At 42.8% G+C, this 21,167-nt stretch overlaps 2 protein-coding genes across 2 annotated transcripts in view; one reads left to right on the top strand and one right to left on the bottom strand.

The window, feature by feature from the left end:
* The first annotated feature begins 253 nt into the window (after window positions 1-253).
* Window positions 254-21,167, top strand: part of tgfbr1b (transforming growth factor, beta receptor 1 b) — a 22,690-nt gene continuing 1,776 nt past the window's right edge. The window contains exons 1-8 of the mRNA XM_083901389.1: window positions 254-343; window positions 16,172-16,420; window positions 16,572-16,841; window positions 16,956-17,186; window positions 17,284-17,451; window positions 17,937-18,093; window positions 19,470-19,594; window positions 19,702-19,832. Of these exons, the coding sequence (XP_083757515.1) occupies window positions 280-343; window positions 16,172-16,420; window positions 16,572-16,841; window positions 16,956-17,186; window positions 17,284-17,451; window positions 17,937-18,093; window positions 19,470-19,594; window positions 19,702-19,832 (1,395 nt within the window). The 5' untranslated portion in view covers window positions 254-279. The remainder of the gene's footprint in view (window positions 344-16,171; window positions 16,421-16,571; window positions 16,842-16,955; window positions 17,187-17,283; window positions 17,452-17,936; window positions 18,094-19,469; window positions 19,595-19,701; window positions 19,833-21,167) is intronic.
* Window positions 5,485-8,888, bottom strand: LOC310937648 (vacuolar protein sorting-associated protein 4A-like; the record flags this gene model as incomplete). The annotated part of the gene is made up of 11 exons (XM_083901959.1): window positions 5,485-5,586; window positions 5,728-5,868; window positions 5,969-6,188; window positions 6,439-6,520; window positions 6,696-6,844; window positions 7,003-7,159; window positions 7,233-7,352; window positions 7,886-7,950; window positions 8,025-8,169; window positions 8,362-8,473; window positions 8,883-8,888. The coding sequence occupies 11 exons, from the start codon at window positions 8,886-8,888 to the stop codon at window positions 5,485-5,487; spliced, it is 1,299 nt and encodes a 432-aa protein (XP_083758085.1).

The raw sequence follows: 21,167 nt of genomic DNA, 5'->3' as shown, positions 1-21,167 counted from the left end.
TTATTTTTATTATTGTTATTATTATTATTATTGTTATTATTATTATTATTTTTGTTATTTCTATTATTATTGTGAATGGTCACATCGTTTGTTTACAGCAGTGGTGGAGTCGCTCCAGTGGGGCGGGGTGTGGCCAGATCTCTCCACCAATCAGCGCGTGTCCTCCCCGCTCCAAACGCTGTAAAGGCGGGGCTAAGCGCGCTGTGAGCCAATGAGCGCTCAGCATCGTGTGCACAGGCAGAAGTTAGCCGTGCCGTGTCAGTCTGGTCCGGAGCCACGATGGACGCGTTCCTCCGCCTCGGTGTCGTCCTTCTCCTCGGAACTAGGATACAGGAAAACAGCGGTAAGTGCTCGTTACGGACGCCGTGGAGTGGAGCTGTGTTCCGGGCTCGTGTTTGTCAAAGTTTCCGTGTCGTTGTTCGCTCACTTCCGTCAGAAAAAGCTCTTTGTTGAAGAAGCGGAACGAGCAGAGTGAGTCTAAGATGGCGCAGGGTCGGCGGACAGCCCGTCGCTGCTGCTGCCTCAGGAATGTTTATTGTCTGGGGGGAAAAGAGCAGCAGTGAGCGCTAAAGTCACCGTGGATCCTCCAGAGGATCAACCGGAGGAGACTCTGTGATCCACGGTCACAGCAGAGGTTTCCACGCCGGGGTTCGGCTCTGAGCTCCGGGGACACAGACTCACTTTGTCTGACACTAAGTTCGAAAGATCCGAGTGAATGTTTGTCTTTAGCTCCAGAGTCTGGTCTTTGACCCGAGGACCGGACCTGGTTCAGGGTTCGTTAAGGTTCGTCAGGGTTCGTTTTGGTTGGTTAAGGTTCGTTAAGGTTCGGGGCTCGGTCTGTGTTTGCGGACGCTGTTGTTCCAGTGTTCCGTTATGATGAAGATGATGATGATGATGATGATGATTGTCAAACAGAATGACCACAGTTAGCCTTTAGCTTCCTCTGTGTGTGTGTGTGTGTGTGTGTGTGTGTGTGTGTGTGTGTGTGTGTGTGTGTGTGTGTGTGTGTGTGTGTGTGTGTGTGTGTGTGTGTGACTCAGCAGTGCATGTTAACTCTCAGTCAACTCAGGTCAACTTATTATTTTAATATTCACAGAAAACACACTTAGAAACTTCACTAACCTGGTTTAACCTGGTTTATTTAAAAGTGTTTTTCATTGTTGAAGATGGAAAAGTTTGATAAATAAAAGTATAAATGTAGAAAAAGCCTTTATTTACACTGCTGTGATTTTCACTGAGGTTGAAGAAGTGCATCCATGATGAGACGTGACATCATTTATGAGTTTATTAGATATTCAAACATTTAGGAAACAGATATATAAATATATAAATATATCTATATATATAGATATATTTATATATTTGAAGTGAAGATTCAAGCTTCACATACATTAGAGTTAACTTCTGACACAGTGAGATTGACCTGAGATAAATGTACGTTTAATAATATCAGAGAAATCAAAGAAATTCAATGTAACATACGTTACAACATGGAACATTTAATTATAATATAATTTAATAATTTAATTTAACATATAATTAGAATATGTACAGAGAAATTAAAAGGAGTTCAAACTATAACGATTCAACTTATTAGTGTGTTAAGTTAACGTCTATACAAAAACTATATTATTATTGTGTTTATTTACATTTACATGAACGTGTTTCACTGCAGCACTAATGTTTATACTTGTAAACATTTGTATTTCTACTCACTTTCTATTTGTTCATATAGTTTTATAAGTGTTGAAATAAACACACTGTGTTAGAGCGATGGATGGATGTGGATTATTCTGTCATGGAATATAAAAATAAAGTGTTAAAATAAATACAATAATTATAAAGTGTTAAAATTAACATAATAATAATAAAGTGTTAAAATAAAGACCTGTGAGACGGAAACATCACTGTGGTTAGTGACAGTGAATCATGTGAAGAAGACGAATCTCAAATGGGCTTTAACTGAGCTGTGAATGACCGCTGCTGCTGCTTATGATGCTGCTGCTCATGATGCTGCTGCTGCTTATGATGCTGCTGCTCATGATGCTGCTGCTGCTTATGATGCTGCTGCTCATGATGCTGCTGCTGCTTATGATGCTGCTGCTCATGATGCTGCTGCTGCTTATGATGCTGCTGCTCATGATGATGCTGCTGCTGCTTATGATGCTGCTGATCATGATGCTGCTGCTCATGATGCTGCTGCTGCTTATGATGCTGCTGCTGCTGCTCATGATGATGCTGCTGCTTATGATGCTGCTGCTGCTCATGATGCTGCTGCTGCTGCTTATGATGATGCTGCTGCTCATGATGCTGCTGCTGCTCATGATGCTGCTGCTGCTCATGATGCTGCTCATGATGCTGCTGCTGCTGCTCATGATGCTGCTGCTGCTGCTCATGATGCTGCTGCTGCTCGTCCTTCCTCTGTTTTTATTCCGTTTTATTTGTGGTGAATCTGCTGATTTCCTTTGTTCCTCTGTCAGTGTGAGACTGTGTCTTGATAAGGTGTGTGTGTGTGTGCGTGTGTGCGTGCGTGTGTGTTGCCGTTGACTTGCAGACTTTTTCCTTTGTGCGACATTCCTTTGTGTGTAAAGAGCGAGCGAGGGTAAAGACGGCTTCATCATGAATGGATGAGCTGTTCACGCAGCACACGCAGAAGCCTGGTGTGTGTGTGTGTGTTTACAGAATATATACATTTATATAGGTTTATATATATGTGTGTGTGTGTGTAGGTGCAGCCCGGTGCTGTGATCACATTGATATACAGACTCGAGGACACGCTCCGTCTTTTCTTTGTCCGTGAGCAGGATTATCATGACATGAGTCCACGCTCACACACATGACATTAACATCACAAAAGGACCTGATAGATGATGGATGTGGATAATCTGACCTGTTCATGTGAATAATCCAGAATAATAACATTCTGTGTGTTCAGAGTGTGTGCAGCAGCACCACACCCCTGCTGCTGCACACACACACACACACGTTGTACTCATACAACCCCATCAGCAGGTTAAATAAGGTGTTGCTGTGGATCTCCTCTTCCTCTTCCTCTTCCTCTCTGTCTCTGCTGATTCTCCCTCTGGTTCCTAATCCTAATCTCTGTGTTGTAGGTAAATGGCTCTTGTTTGTGTGCAGTAGTTTGTGCACAGATAAATGCTTTGTCAGCACACACACACACACACACACACACACACACACACACACACACACACACACACACACACACACACACACACACAGTGGATGAGTCGGTGAACGTCTGAGTGTTTAGTTTTGAATGTGTGTGCACAACATGTTAGAATAATATTAAACAATATATAATAATATAATAAAACATCAGTGATGTTAACCACGTTCTTTTACAATAATCCACTTATGATCAGATGGTTTGTCTTTGATAAATCTTTTTAAATATTTACCCAAACATTGATGTTTATTGTGTCTCTGGTCTTTATTTATTTATTTATTTAAATCAAGTCATATTTGAAAAAGAAACAGTTCATATTGATCTGCTTTGACTCAGTCATGAGGCTGTAGATCATGGAGCTGTTGGAGCTTCCTCTTTTTTACAGTCATCATCATCATCATCAGTCAAACAGCACATGCTCTTCTATCTTCAGTGTTTCTGTGAAAACACTTGTTGAGCGTTGTGTTTTTCCACGTTGTGTTTTGTTGCTGTCGCTTGGATCAGTGAAGGAATGTCAGGCATGTGGAGCTGAGCCTGGACTCCTGTTGTCCTGGTCCATGAGACCACGACTAATGTGAGAGGATGTAGCTGTGCCTGTTAGCCTGTTAGCCAGTTAGCCTGTTAGCCAGTTAGCCTGTTAGCCTGTTAGCCTGTTAGCCTGAGAATGACAAGCTCTACTGATGATGATTCTGTGTTGGTTTGAGGAGGAAGTTACACCTCAGTGAGGCTGAGCTTGTTGTTGTTGTTGTTGTTGTTGTTGTTGTTGTAGTACGCTGCATGGACGATGTTCTCTTCTTTGGCTCATTCAGACAACTGGAGTCAAAATGGTGGCATGTTTACAAGAAGAGCTGCTGAGTTAGACCTGTGATTGTCTGAGATACTGATCCACTGTCACTGAGGAACACGTATGAGGAGGAGCCACAGATGTGGTTGTAGGAGGAGCCACGGATGTGGTTGTAGGAGGAGCCATAGATGTGGTTGTAGGAGGAGCCATAGAGTTTCACTGGTTGTGATAGATGTGGATACAGAGGTTTCTTTGGTGTTCTGAAGAAGACTTGTTGGAGGTAGTATTGTAGTATTTGTATGCATGAGGTGACTCCACACACACACACACACACACACACACACACACACACACACACACACACACACACACACACACACACACACACACACACACACACACACACTATAGCCTCTGAATGCACAGTCACTGCAGAATTTAGCACAAGCCAAGACACTCAGTGATTTATGGTGTGTGTGTGTGTGTGTGTGTGTGTGTGTGTGTGTGTGTGTGTGTGTGTTGCTGCATCATTGAGATGTGGACGATAAACAAAGTTCTAACTCATCTCAGAAATGTTGCTGTTTTCATTTATTTATGAGATATATATATTATTTATGGTAGTTTGTTTGGTTGGTCATCAGTGGGATATGAACACAGAGAGAGTTCCTAACACCATACGACTGCATGATGAAGATGTGATTAATTAGAACAATGATTAGAGATGATTTCCATCGCTGTGATCTGACCTCACTTCACAGATTTCTCACCACAAAAGAATTCACTTCAAAGTCTTTTCAGTGAATTCAGTGTGTTTGACCGATCTTCATCATGAAGGCACAAACATCCAGAAAACTGAAGTTATTATGATCTGGATATCGTCCAGATTTATCTTCACTTCAGGACAATGTCCAGACTTGAGTGCAGCTCTGAAAGAAGCTGAATTGTCTTTGTAAGAGTTTCTCTGTAGAGAAGTTAGGGTTAGAAACATCAGCCACGATACAAAAGCCTGAAGTGAAGCATCGTCACACATCATTCCTCATCATTGTCTCATTTCACAGTGAACGTCATGCTTTAGTTCGTCTGTGAGGTCACTGCAATGTTTAGCTGTTTCCAGATCAGTGTGTAATGACCACAGCTTCTGAAACACCACTGCCCTCTGTGGCCTCCATGATCTGATCCTGAACCTGTTCTTATTCACTCCTCATGTTAGTTAGTGAGCGACTGCTGTGTAAATGCAGAGTGGATTAAATAAATATCATTATGTCATTGGAGTCAACTCATTTTATTGGCTCTTGGATGCTGGAATGTGACACAGTGAAGAACAACATCACAGTACTCTTATCACATGACGTATATACATTTACCTTAAATACACAGGACAAATTCTTTTTTTTGTCCTTTTAAATGTTTCCATCCTTCACAACCTTTGTCTTCAGTCAGAGAGAAATCCTCATGGACGTGGTGGTGCAGCGGTGGACGGGGTTTGATCCTCTTAGATCTTTGATCTCCTTTAGCCCTCCATCCCAAAGTCTTCTGTGAAGTTCTGGATCTTCAGCAGGTCTTCACTTCTGACCGTGGGCCGAGTCGTGGACAGAGATCGCAGCATGTCTGACTGTAAAGAAGAGACAGATCTCTTCAGTTAAATCATTCAGCTGTGAAGAGTTTCCTTGAGTTTCCTGCTGAGTCTTAGGGTCTTGATACGTGGGTGGAACCTCAGACCTCATGTGACCACACAACCTTTAGAAAACCTCACCATGCACACGATGGGCTCCAGCAGCTTATCACTCGGCACATCAATCCAGGTCATTTCTATGGCTTCAGGTTCACCGGGGGAACACGGGGTCAAGAGGTCGTCCACCATCACCTGGCTGTTGCTGTGGGACGGACCCTGAATCTGTCAAAGAACATTTAAGTGAAATGGGATTATTTTAAGGTCTTTCACTGTAAAAAGAGTCAACAAAGAGCTCTAAGAGCAGATGGTGTCATTGATGAACCTTTTTGAAGTGAGTAGCAGATTGAACCTTCCTGACCGGCTGCATCAGAGCGTCCCTGACGATGATGCTAATGTCGGCTCCTGAGTATCCGTCTGTGTTGTGGGCTAGCTGCGCCAGGTTAGCTTGACTCAGACTGTGAGGGGTGTTTCCCAGGTGAAGACGGAACATCTGAGCCCGAGCCGACTCTTCTGGCAGAGGGATGTAGATTCGCTTCTCAAACCTGTCGTACAACAAGTCCAGTGACCAGACCGTAATGATAACACACACAGACACACACAGGACTCATTTTGTGCCTTTGCTGTTGATAAGGGCTAATGTTCGTATCATTAAAGAAACAGAAGTAGTTTTGTCAAACACGATGTTAGTGAGGCGACAATCCTTTAATCATCGCATGGATGTCAAATCCATCCCAGAAGACCTTGAAATAACGGTGAATAACAACGTGGTGCAGTGTCACAGTGACCTCTGACCTTCTGCGTATGGCAGCATCGAGCACCCAGGGGATGTTGGTGGCTCCCAGCACTAAGACACCATCACTGTCGTTTCCCACACCTAAAGAACCAGAGAGCAGTCTGTCAACAGTGTCCTCTCAGGGTCCTTTCAGGGAGTCCACCTCCTCTACAGAGTAGAGCTGTGGTCGTACAGTATACATGTGTATATATATATATACGTATATGTTGTTGTGTACATTGTTAGCTGTGCACCAGTCTGACCATCACTGGCTCACCCTGCATCTGGACCAGGAACTCTGTCTTGATGCGACGAGCAGCTTCGCTCTCGTTCTCGTTCCTGGAGCCACACAGTGAGTCCACCTCGTCGATGAAGATGATGGAGGGTTTGTGTTGGCGAGCCAGGTCAAACAGACTCTTCACCAGCCTGAAAGACCACATGACACAAAGACGTCAACATGACGCAGACCACGCTCACTACTTCATATTAAGAAGAGCCGTTTTCACAGAGTGATCCAGTGCTATTATCACTTCACTGTGACTTCTATGGAGAGCAGAGACAGAAGATGATGATGATGATCGTACTTCTCGCTCTCTCCAAGCCACTTGGACATGAGGTCCGAGGAAGAGACGGAGAAGAAGGTGGAGTTGTTGGCCTCTGTGGCCACGGCCTTAGCCAGGTACGACTTCCCTGTTCCTGGAGGACCGAACAGTAAGATGCCTCTCCATGGAGTCCGTTTGCCTGAAAACCCATCATACAACCATCATACAACCATCATCAATGCAGTAGAATTATTCCACAGATGACCATATACCTGTGAATAGATGAGGGAATTTGATTGGCAGGATGACGGCTTCCTTCAGGGCTTCCTTAGCGCCCTCCAGACCAGCGACATCGTTCCACCTGATGTTGGGCTTCTCCATGACGATGGCGTCTGCTCACACAGGAACAACATCATTATGTTCCTGACCACCTTAAAACCACCCGTACACTTTAGTAATGTAGTAAAAGACAGACATGAAATGACCGAACTCTTAGCTTTATCTCTTTATTATTTAACATTTGATACACATTCATAATTCATCAGATTCTTATTATCTGCCATGGAAAAATCCTATTAATAACAGACCTATTTTTATTATTTATTTTCTCCTCAGTTGTAAAACATTTTTTTTTAAGCTGGCTGCAGAATTTAAAAAGAGAGCATGAACAAAGTATTCTTGTCAGGTTTGTTTCAGTCAAACATTTTGATTTGGACTTCATTTCCATTGTGTCTTCACTATTGGACCAGCGGTTTCCTGCAAAGCTGTAACACATGAATGAATGAATGTGTGTAGGTTTGGTGTAGGACTGGACCTTTGTTCTTTTTGCTTTATTTACGTTTAAAATCACACTATTCCACTTTAAAAACAAGGCTCAACCTCTAACCCTTAAAAAGTGATGATGAATTCCTGCTCATTCACTCACCCATAAGTTGCCCCTGGAGTTTCTTATCTTGGTTTTCTCCCTCACTGTCGCTGTTGTTGTTGTTCCTGCGACACAAACAGACGCATGAAGAAGAAGAAGAAAGAAGAAGAAGAAGACAAACACACACACATCTACATACTTTTCGTTGCTCTGGGCCACCTTCATGGGCTTCTTCTTGGTCTGGTCTTTAATCCTCAGATATTCTTTCAGCTTCTCGGCTCGGTCCAGGTACTGAGTACATTTGGCTCGTATGCTGCCTTTGGCCTTGTCTCTGTGGGTTTCATCTGAGGATGACATGACCAGCAGAGGGCGCACATGAGCACAGGTGTAGCGCGGGTGTCCAGGTGTAGCGCGGGTCTGCAGGTGTAGCACGGGTGTACAGGTGTAGCATGGGTGTACAGGTGTAGCATGGGTGTACAGGTGTAGCGCGGGTACATGTTACATGTTCTCGTCGACGAAGGTAGTTGAGGACTCACATTTGATGACATGAAGGAAGTTTTCCACAGCGATCTGATAAAGGCGCAGAGCCTCCTCATAGTTCTTGGCCCTGTCTTCTTGTGTGGCTTTAGTAGCAAGACTAATGGCTTTCTGTAAGACATCATTACACACATACATTTATTCATTTCCACGCTCATATTTCATTCTTTTCCTGACAATAATATGGAGACAAACCAGCCTTTTCACTGCATTGATAACTTGTTTATTTCCGTATAAGACACGCCCCCTAATGACCACACCTTTACAGAATCTTGTTGCCTGAATCTCTGTTGAGATCACTTCATATTCACGTTTGTTGTCTTTTGGCTCCTCCCTCTCTGGCCTCGGGATAAATGCACAATATACATTTATTTCATAGCACTTTAACAAAGATCCCTAAAATTAGCAATTCATGTTAGCACAGTGCAAAACCAAGAGTTCTAAACAACACTAATGAATTCTCCTAGCATGGTTTTAGCCGACGGGGAGCTAGGCTAAGCTAATGCAGAAGCTAACGTACCTGCATTCTTGACGACATTTCCTCTCATTCTGGGATTATTTAAATCAATGACTGAGTGAATGGATTTGAATGGAAAGTTGCTGCTCCTTTGATGTGATGTCACCTTGGATGTGGACTGTGATGTCATGACCGCTAACGGCTAACGCTTCATTTTTAAACGGGAGATATTTTGATTTGAAATCTATGTTAATACCGTGCAACACATGGTGCTAACGCTAGTGCTAATGTTTTCATAATCACAAACAAATCTATTTCATGGATTTGACTTCAGTGATGATTTATTTAGTACAATCAAACGAGGAGATTCATGGCCTCGTTCCACGTTTACTGACTGCCCTTATTAATATTGTGGATTAATAAGCTAACGATCTGATGCTGATTTATGATATTTCTATGTATGTTGTTTTTTTACACTCAATATATATGAAAAACCTGTTAGTGAGCCGGTCCACCTGCTGTGCTCGGGCCTTTGGTGTTCCAGAGTGAGCAGTTTAAACAAAGAGTAACGAGAGCTGATTTTAGCTGATTCTAAGGAGATGTAGAACTTACCACTGGTTCTGTGAGCCATGTGTTTGGGTCGGAGCAGCTGCATCTGTGACCTCTAGTGACCTTTAGTGACCTTTAGTTCAAGCATCTACATATCTATAATAGCAGCAGCAGAGACAGATGTTCACCCCCAGCCCTCTCACATCCATCCAATCCGTCCTCTTTGTTTGGCACGAACAAAAAGCTTCCTCCTCATCAGTAGTTCTTTCTCAGACAGGTTGCATCATGGGTAAAATGTGACAGTGCAGGCAGCTGCTTGACAATGATGATGTTTAAACAGCATAAAACATCTCCATTCTCTATTGTTTCTGACCACTGATCACTGATACATGGACGCTGTCATGACTGTGAGGGTTAGCCACAGTTAGCTTTCAGCTCCAGACTCAACCTGCAAGGTCAAACCCTTGATCTGAGCAGGAGGAGCAGGAGCAGGAGCAGGAGCAGGAGGAGGAGGAGGTGGAGGAGGAACAGGAGGAGGTTCATCTAAGACTGGCTGGTCAGAGAACACATCTGTGGAGACAAAGAGCTGGACACAATGGACCAGGCTGCCTGGGTGGGGGCAGGGTGGTTGTAGGGTGGTTGTAGGGTGGTTTTAGGGTGGTTGTTGGATGGTTGTAGGGTGGTTGTTGGATGGTTGTAGGGTGGTTGTAGAGTGGATGTAGGGTAATTGTTGGGTGGTTGTTGCGTGGTTGTTGGGTGGATGTGGGGTGGTTGTGGGGTGGATGTGGGGTGGATGTAGGGTGGTTGTGGGGTGGTTGTAGGGTGGTTGTTGGGTGGATGTAGGGTGGTTGTTGGGTGGATGTAGGGTGGTTGTTGGGTGGATGTAGGGTGGTTGTTGGGTGGATGTAGGGTGGTTGTTGGGTGAATGTAGGGTGATGTAGGGTGGTTGTAGGGTGGTTGTAGGGTGGTTGGGGCCATGACGTATGGAAACTTCTGCACTTTTCTGTTTTCATTTTAAAATCAGTACATATACAGTTCACACCAAACTTCTTTATTGTCCAACCAGTGACCCTGGGTCATGTCTAAACGTGATAATAATAACAACACAAATCTCTTGTTTATGAGCTGTAAAGTACAGTTTAGTCTATGATCATCAGTGATATCTCCATCGATGAACCACACTAAGAGTTGTTTTGGTGGTGACGTCTACGTGGTCTTCATGAACATGAACATCCTTTGATGACGAACAACAACAACAACAACAACAACAACTCACATAGAACATGACACGTTTGCACAGCAGTGATTTCAGAGAAGCAGCAAAGTTTTGAGAAGTAAATCATCGTCTAGTGAAAATCTTCTGGTCATTTCAAACAAACGTTATCTGTTAGTTAGTTTTAACTATTAATTAATATTCTATCACATTCTATATCCTGGACTCCTCAGTGCTTCCTGTTGCAGTGACGTGTTATTGCTGCAGCTCGAATAAGAAGCTGTTTATCTTTGCTGCTGCAGAGAGAAGGACCTTGGAGGAGGAGGAGGAGGAGGAGGAGGAGGAGGAGGAGGAGGAGGAGGAGGATGTAGGTTAACCATTAGGAGGAGCAGCTCAGGTATACAGATGTAGAGAGAAACCCTCTGTGATGATGTGACAGCAGCTCTGCAGCTGTTTGATGTCACAGCTGATGGAGAGGATGCATGTGATGTGACATCAGTGTCATGCTCTGGTGCAGAGATGATGATGGAGTAAACCATGTGGTGACACTGGAGCGTTCCATGTGCTGTATGTGCTCACTGTGAGTGAAGAAGCAGCAGCAGAGCATCAGAGAGGAAGAGGTTAAGTTGAGCAGAAACAAAATGGAGCATTCCACAAACAGCAGAGTGAAAGTTATCACAGAGACCTTTGCTGTCAAGGACCTGGACACGTTATTGTGTTCTTCTTCTTCTTCTTCTTCTTCTTCTTCTTCTTCTGTCAAGGTCGTGCAGATTAAGACTTGTGAGTGTTACTCTGCAGCTCCTGTGAAGCACTGAGTCATGGATTATGAAAATAAGAGCTTCTGTTCATCATGGACATGAACTGTGAAACAATGTTTCACCTCTGACCTTTGACCTCTGACCCTGAGCAGTGAGGACAGCGTTCAGCTCACAGACCATGAATATTTAGACATTTAGAACTGATACGTTTGCAGGAAATCAGAGAATAAGAAGTGATCTGTGTGGTGTGTGTCTTTATTATAGTGGTGTGTCTTTATTATAGTGGTGTGTGTGTCTTTATGAGGGTGGTGTGTGTCTATTATGGTGGTGTGTGTCTTTATGATGGTGGTGTGTGTATTTAAACACATACGTTGTGTTGTTTTATTCATTTACATTAAGTATATTTAAGTATTCATCTTTGATGAACGGTGAATTATTGATCTTTAAATTCTGAGGCTGAGCGTCTCTGTGATGAAGACACAGCTGGGGAAGGGTCATGTGAGGACAGCCAATAGTTCCCATCATGCATCTGTGCAGTCTGAAAATCATAACAACATTCCATGCTAAGCCAGCTCAGCTGTTAATCTACAGATTATGGGACAGGTTTTTAAACCTGTGATATTATGCACTGTCGTTTTTTTATTTGACTTTTGTTTTTTTAACATATCGATGATTATTTTAATACATTTATGAGTTTAAACAGCTCTTTAAATCTGGATTTATCACATGGAAACAAAGCTGTGACATGAACTCTACCTCCACCTTTACCTTCAGAGGAGGGAGGGGTCAGAGGGGGAGGGGTCAGCAGAGGGAGGGGTCAGAGGGGGAGGGGTCAGAGGGGGGGGGGGGTCAGCAGAGGGAGGGGTCAGAGGGGGTGACAATAAAAGGGTCAGAGGAGGTGACAGTGGGGGAGGTTATTGTAGAGAGCACACAGAGGAGGAGGAGCACATGTTCAGTGTCTAACTGCTGACTCTGCTGTTACTCTAATAAGATGGTAGTGCATGGATGAGTGTGTTGGACATTGACTGATCCTCTTGATGGCGCTAGACCTGTGATGTATTGATGGTGAAGTGATTCCCTCACTGTGATGTTTCATGTTTTTATTATATAAAACTGTTGATCACTGGTTCATGTTCACATCTTCATAGAGAAAACGGGCCAAAGCCTTGGGAGCAGACTACTGTGTGTGTGTGTGTGTGTGTGTGTGTGTGTGTGTGTGTGTGTGTGTGTGTGTGTGTGTGTGTGTGTGTGTGTGTGTGTGTGTGTGTGTGTGTGTGTGTGTGTGTGTGTGTGTGTGTGTGTGTGTGTGTGTGTGTGTCTCAATGATCTGATGTTGAGTCATAGCAGACAGTCAGCTGGCTTTTATTTTGTCTGTTACTGTCTGACCTCTCATAATCTATCCTCCTCCTCCTCCTGAGAACACACACACACACACACACACACACACACACACACACACACACACACACAGTTGCATGTTGTTATTTACTCACCTCCCTGTCTGAGCTGTCTGGTCTGGAATTCCAGACAATTCCATGAATTCCAGACGCATGATGGCCTCCTCCTCTTCCTCCTCCTTCTCCTCTTCCTCCTTCTCCTCGTCCTTGTCCACTGAAAGACTTTCACTGACATTTACTTTACTTCTTTATAATTGATGTTGTTGATGTTGCAGCTGCAGCAGCACGGCTCATATTACACACGCACACAGTTAATTATTCAGGACTTGTAAGGTCTGTGTTGCTTTAAACTGTGCATTCATGCATAAAGTCTAACTGAAGTGTAACTGAGCTGCAGACCGTGGTGTGTGTGTGTGTGTGTGTGTGTGTGTGTGTGTGTGTGGGAGGCGAGGACAAGAGGAACGAGAGGACACACACAGACACACACACACACACACCGAGACAGAGTGACCTAGTTTACTCGTAGCATAAGATTCCATAAGAGCTCAGCTACTGTTCTGAAGCCTCTGGGCTGAATGTAGTAGACTGTAGAAGTAGACTTCCTCCTCCTCTTCCTCCTCTTCCTCTTCCTCCTGCTCCTCCTCTTCCTCCTCCTCCTCCTGCTCCCCCTCCTCTTCCTCCTCCTCAGTGGTCTCAGGTGATTAAAGACACTCTGAACTGATCTTTATAAGAACTCAGGGAAACAGAAATGATCACAAGTTCATTCATATTTATCACATAGTGTGATTGTGTGTATACATTGTGTTCTTGATAGAGTGACCACCTGTAGCGCGTGCGCGCACAACGCTTGAATCCCAATTCATGCGTCCTGCAAATTGAGACTGTGTCACGCAAAATCAATGCTTGCTCAATAAAAAGTTGATCGCTCTAGATCCTGGAGCCTGAGACAGCCAAACCAACATTACTTGACCGTTCAGGGCAGCGTCAGACGCAGCGATAAAAGCGTCATAAAACCATATCTAACTTTAACAAACACAGACATGCTGCATACCCACAGAAACAGAGAATCTACAGATTCCAGCGATACCATTGTTATCACTCTACGACCAAGATTCACGGATCCAGCCCCAAAATAAGAGCAAAACAACAACTGACTTTCAAGAAATACAACCAGAAATATTGTCTTACCTTTACTGTTTATCAAAACAAGTTATTTCCACCAGAACAAAACCACTTCTAATGAAGAACTACACTTCCCAACATGCTTTGGGGACAAATCCCGGTGTGATTGATCATTACAGAGCGACATTAGATCGTTCTGATTAGAGAAGGGCGAATGTCCGCCCAAATGCGTCATATGCATTTATGTCCTTTTGACTCGCTAATGAAGTGATTCACACACATTTGGAGATTGGGGTCTGATTCTATTGGTTTAGAGGTTTAAAACGAGCTGTCAATCACCCTAATTGACCAAGATAAGCCAGAGCTATGGCGCTGAGTAACTGAAGACGCTGCAGAGTCACAGAGTTGTTATTACGCACAGGGAGCATCCATTTATCATACCAAGTTATTATACTTTTTTTTTTTTTCAAAACAAGTTCTTTTTAGATCTGTAGTGACGTATAAATAAAATTAAATGGGTTTTTAAACAATTTGGTACCTAAGAAATCTCAAATGGCACAGATGGTGCCAAGCTGAGCCAAAAGTGAGAACACCCAGACATCTCTTTACTAAAACCTCTGTAATTTCACTCTGCTTCACTTCAGTAGCATCAGACTTTGCACAGCTCATGTCCACATGTTGTTACATGACCTCCATGTGTTTTTAAGCTCCTACTGCAGATTTTAAAGGTGATGTTTGCTTTAAAATGCAATTTTTTTTTAGGCAAGAGAAAAAAATCCTTCAGTTATGCTGTGTTCCATGTACATTTACTCTGACACAGTGGCATCTACAGTGAAACTTACACCTCTGGTGGAATCTCACAAGTGTTATCTTCATTTTGATACCAAGATAATTCACATAGAGCTTGTAACTGCAGAGATTTACCCTATTTTTTACTCACATGTCCTCACATGTCCTCACATGTCCTCAGGTGTCCTCAGGTGTCCTCACATGTCCTCACAGTGACTCATCATCATACCTGAATGTTATTTCACAGATGATGTTGAGGTCCATGTTTTTAAGAGATCTCGACGATATAATGGAGGATTGACAGTGTTAGCACAGCTACACGTTAGCTCCTCCTGCTAACAACTAACTAACAGTAACCATGGCAACTGACCTGACCTGCTGACGACATCGTAGATGATTTATGTGTTTCAGACAGTCTGTTTGTTATGTCAGCCATGTTCTCTCCAGCTGTGTTTGGGAATGTGACACACACACACACACACACACACACACACACACACACACACACACACACACACACACACACACACACACACACACACACACACAAACACACACACACTTTACTCCTATATTCTCCTCAGTAAGACAGAGAGAAATAAAGAAACAGATCTCACCATGAGCTGATATGATAATGATATGATAATGATATGATAATCTGCCTCAGCAGGTTAGGGTGAAATAAAAATGAGGGAGAAGACAGAGGTGTAAAGAAGAAGAGATTTAAATAATTATAATGTTATTGACTGATCTCAGTGATGCAGACACAAGGTCATTTAAAGCTTTAAACGTTACTAAATCAACAGTGAGACAAACTGAAGAACTGCAGTGATGGAAATGTACCAAAGTAAACGCAGTCGGCTATAGAAACGTACTCCAGATAAAAAGAGTAAAGAAACACTAAAGACGCCTGAGTCATTTCATCTGTGAAGAGACGACGTAACAATGTCTTTTTCTCTTTAAAAGGATTAAGACTAAATCAATCGTCTGAGGATAAATAGATGCTAAAGCTTAAAGAGAGACACAAATACATGTGACTTCTGAGAATACTAATGATGTTTTCATTATGGATCGTAAACTCAATCAATAATGGTACTTCAAAGTACTTTGAAGATGATCTGTATTTTACTCTCTTTTCTTAAAGTGAATACGTTTACATTCTTGAAATTAAACTCCAAACTGATCAATTTTAGCATTCAGCATATTTCCTCTGAAAACTCTGATCTCTGAAAACTCTGATCTCTGAAAACTCTGATCTCTGAAAACTCTCTGATCTCTGAAAACTCTGTGATCTCTGAAAACTCTCTGATCTCTGAAAACTCTGTGAGCTCTGAAAACTCTAAAAACTCTCTTGTCTCTCAGAGATCGATGTGACATTGACATTAATTTTTGATCTGATGACATTTGCAGAAACAGCCAGTAGAGCCTCAGTTGTAACCTGTTGTCCTTCTGTCCTCTGTCCTCTGTCCTCTGTCCCTCTGTCCTCTATCCTTCTGTCCTGTCCTTCTGTCCTCTGTCCTCCAGCCCTCCAGTGTTACTGTGACCGCTGCAGTGCTAACTCCAGCTGCACCACGGACGGCGTGTGTTTCGTGGCGATCCGTAAACTGAGCAGTCGACCAATCACAGAGCAGCGTCAGTGCATCCACGACTATGAGCTGATCCCACGAGATCGACCGTTCATCTGCGCTCCGTCGGTCAAAGACGACACCAGCATTTATCCCATGTGCTGCACCACGGATTACTGCAACAAAGAGCCTAACATCGTCATCCCTGGTGAGGACACACACAGACACACACACCCCCACACACACACATAATCTGAGATTGTAAGGATCACATGTTAATCTGAGAGTGTGATATGCTCTCACAGGTCAGATGTAATCTGTCTAATCTGTGTTAATCCCTCTCTCTCTCTGTGTCCCAGTCCCCACCACGAAGCCCTCTCCTCTGGGCCCCGTGGCCCTTGCAGCAGTGATTGCAGGCCCTGTGTGTGTCCTCTGTCTTCTTCTTGTTGTGGCCTTCTATGTTTGCCACAGTCACAGGGGCCTGGGGGCCGGGGGGGCCGGGGCCCACCACCATCACCACCACAGAGTGCCCAATGAAGAGGATCCGTCCATGGATCATCCCTTCATCACCGTGGGAACCACGCTGAAGGACCTCATCTATGATATGACCACCTCTGGATCTGGATCAGGTTTGTGTCCTCTTCTGTCCTCATGTCCTCCTTCACCACAGTCTGGATCCATCAATCTACAAAGGAAATGCTGCTCTTCTTCATCATCATTGTCCTTTCACCTTCTTCCCTCAGGTCTGCCCCTGCTGGTGCAGAGGACCATCGCCAGGACCATCATCCTCCAGGAGAGCATCGGTAAAGGCCGTTTTGGGGAGGTGTGGAGGGGGAAGTGGCGCGGTGAGGAGGTGGCCGTCAAGATCTTCTCGTCTCGGGAGGAACGCTCCTGGTTCAGAGAGGCTGAGATCTATCAGACCGTGATGCTGAGACATGAGAACATCCTGGGCTTCATCGCTGCTGACAACAAAGGTGAGGAGGAGGAGGAGGAGGAGGAGGAGGAGGAGGAGGATTAGTGATGGATCATCAGTGATGAAGAACAAAGTCAAGTCTCTCTCTCTCTCTGTAGATAACGGGACGTGGACTCAGCTGTGGTTGGTGTCAGATTATCATGAACATGGATCTCTCTTTGATTATCTGAACCGTTACACTGTGACTGTGGAGGGGATGATCAAACTGTCTCTGTCCACGGCCAGTGGACTGGCCCATCTGCACATGGAGATCGTGGGCACACAAGGTCAGATTATCATCATTATTATTGGGTCAGATTATCATCATATTTATATTAAAAGAGTGTTTTAATGTTTGTCTCCCAGTGATTGTGAGGCCTCTCTTCAGTGTTTTTAAACCATGTGTCTGTTTCTAAAAGAGTGTTTTAATGTGTGTCTGTTTCTAAAAGAGTGTTTTAATGTGTGTCTGTTTCTAAAAGAGTGTTTTAATGTGTGTCTGTTTCTAAAAGAGTGTTTTAATGTGTGTCTGTTTCTAAAAGAGTGTTTTAATGTGTGTCTGTTTCTAAAAGAGTGTTTTAATGTGTGTCTGTTTCTAAAAGAGTGTTTTAATGTGTGTCTGTTTCTAAAAGAGTGTTTTAATGTGTGTCTGTTTCTAAAAGAGTGTTGTAATGTGTGTCTGTTTCTAAAAGAGTGTTGTAATGTGTGTCTGTTTCTAAAAGAGTGTTGTAATGTGTGTCTGTTTCTAAAAGAGTGTTGTAATGCTGCCTCTCAGGTAAACCAGCGATCGCCCACAGAGACCTGAAGTCCAAGAACATCCTGGTGAAGAAGAACGGGACCTGCTGTATCGCTGACCTGGGTCTAGCCGTCCGTCACGACTCTGCCACAGACACCATCGACATCGCCCCGAACCACAGAGTGGGGACTAAAAGGTAAGTTGAGTTTGAGTTGATCCTCTGAGGACGTGATCCAGGTGATCTGGATTTCACTTCAGATTAATCATCTGTGAGTCTAAAGTCAGGCTTCAAGAAACAGCAGCAGAACATACACTCTTCTGTAGGTTCTTTAGGTTCTGCAGAGATGGAGATACACCATCATACATTAATCTGTAGGTTCTTTAGGTTCTGCAGAGATGGAGATACACCATCATACATTAATCTGGTTCCTCTCCGATCAGAGCTTTATTTTTATTAGATTTGATTATAATTTCATTCCACGTGTTCATTCATAGAGAATCTACAATGGAAATAGTCATGAAAATAAAGAAGAACCATTCAAATGAGTATAAATCCATCTATATATATATACTTTGGAGAAGGATAAGGTCTCAAGATTATTACAGATTATTACTGCGACCATAGCAGTACAGACTGAGGCGAATACAAATTAAAATAGGATTGTGAATCCTGACCTCCTGCTCAGCTCCTCAGTGGTTACCAGAGGTCACTGAGGTCACTGAGGTGGAGCTGAGACCTGACAGACTGTTATATAAGTACATGTAGAAGTACATAAGTACATATAAGTGTACTTCACTGCTCTGTAGTCAGATGTATTGAGCTGTGATGAAATGCTCTGTTTGTGTTGGTCCATCAGACTGAGCTGATGTTTGAGGATGAACAAAGATCTCCAGGTTACCATGGTTACGAGCCACAGATCCATCACCACTTACTGCTCATACCTTTGCATCAGTTCACTCGTCTGTGAGATTAGAACAGGAAAACTAATGTGTGTCATCTATGTTCATCTGCGCAGATTGAGATTATGAAGGCACAGATTAAGATCTGGAAGGAAGCAGGACACGTATCTTTAACGCTGTTAAAGCTGCTCTCATTATTTATAGCATGTATATTCTCATATAAGTTCAGACACCTGTGGAACATGTCTGCACTCTTATTATTATTATGTTCTGCCGTTCTCTTCATTCACAGACAGACTGTGTGTGTAGAACATAGAGAACGTCACTGAGGTTCATACTGAGCTCATGATGTTTGTCTGGATTCAACTGAAGCAGCAGCAGTTTGGTCATGTGTATATATATACGTGTATACATATATGTATATATGTATACATTATATATGTATATATATATATACGGTATATATATGTATATATGTATACATTATATATGTATATATACAGTATGCATAGAGATGACTAACCCACTGTCATGTGTGCTGTCAGGTACATGGCTCCAGAAGTCCAGGACGACTCCATAAACATAATATAACTTTATATATATATATACAGTATATGTGTACATATACAGTATGCATAGAGAGTACTAACCCTCTATCATGTGTGCTGTCAGGTACATGGCTCCAGAAGTCCTGGACGACTCCATAAATATGAAACACTTTGAGTCTTTTAAGCGAGCCGACATCTACGCCATGGGTCTGGTCTTCTGGGAGATCGCCAGCCGCTGTTCTATGGGAGGTGAGGGCTGTATGAGTGGAATCGGTGTGGAATCGGTGTGGAATCGGTGTGGAATCAGTGTCTGCACAGAGGAATAAAGCCATGAATGTTGTTTGACTGTGTGTCAGGTATCCATGAGGACTACCAGCTGCCCTACTATGACCTGGTTCAGTCAGATCCTTCAGTGGAGGAGATGAGGAAGGTCGTCTGTGAGCAGAAGCTCCGGCCAAACATCCCCAACCGCTGGCAGAGCTGTGAGGTAAGAACACACACACACACACACACATTCTTGTACTTGCTGCATACTGAGGACCAGCATTTCCACTTTATAAATCAACACAATTACAAATATCCACTTAATGAATGACATCTACAAAGGACTACTGGTGGCAGTACCATAAAATGTCTGCAGGTGGAGCCCCAGAGCAAAAAGGGCTGGAAAACTTTTTTGTTGTTGTTGTAATTTTTGGTCCAATATTTGACAAAAACATCATACTCTGTCGACCAAAATAAAAAAAAAAAAAATTTGACCAAAACTTGACAAAAATGTCATACTATACTGTCGTCCAAAAAAAAAAAAAAATGTCCCCAAAATTTTTGGTCCAAAATTGACAAAAACGTCATACTATACTATGTCGACCAAAATTTGAAAAAAAATGTTTACCCAAAATTTAAAAATGTTTTTTTTTTACCCAAAATTTGAAAAAAAACATTTGACAAAAACATCATACTATACTATGTCGACCAAAATTTGAAGAAAAAAAAATTGTCCAAAATTTGACATAAAAGTTGATTAAAGCATGTTGTAGCAACCTAAGGAAGTGATTTCAATGAAAACAACGTGAGGACCGGCCAAAATGTCCTCACTCCGTAAAAATGACCTCACTTTGTTGGTTAAAAACCCTCACTGGTCCTCAGTATGCCGCAAGTACAAGAACACACACACACACACACACACACACACACACACACACACACACACACACACACACACAGTGAGTTGTTGTTGTCATCTTTGATGAGGAGAACGGTTTGGTTGTTGGCAGCAGGTCAAACCACACACACACACATCAGATGTGTTTTTATACAACAGTGATCCAGACCATAATAATGATGATGATGATGATGATGATGATGAGACCCACCCATGTCTCCAGACAGAAGAACAGGTTTAGTAATCTGACACTTAAACCACAGGATTATTACTCTGACATTCTCTCTTTGTTCAAAATCTAAATGTGACTTTAGTCAGAAATGTGAGTGGGATTATCTGAGAGTTATTAACAAGAGATTAAAACTGTCAGATAATAAAGACAATACAGATCATTTAGATAAAGATAATAAAGATAATCAAGAAATAAAGATAATAAAATAACTCAGAGGTGGTTTCATCTGAAGTCATTATCTTCTAAAAATAGACTGTTGTGCTTTTTTTTTAACAATAGATCACAGTAATAACAACAGATCACAGTCATAACAACAGATCATCACAGTCATAACAACAGATCACAGTAATAACAGATCACACTAATAACAACAGATCACAGTAATAACAACAGATCACAGTAGTAACAACAGATCACAGTAATAACAG

Source organism: Microchirus variegatus, assembly GCF_963457635.1.
Source record: "Microchirus variegatus genome assembly, chromosome: 15".
NCBI classification, from domain to species: domain Eukaryota; kingdom Metazoa; phylum Chordata; class Actinopteri; order Pleuronectiformes; family Soleidae; genus Microchirus; species Microchirus variegatus.
This window is presented reverse-complemented; position numbering and strand designations above follow the sequence as displayed.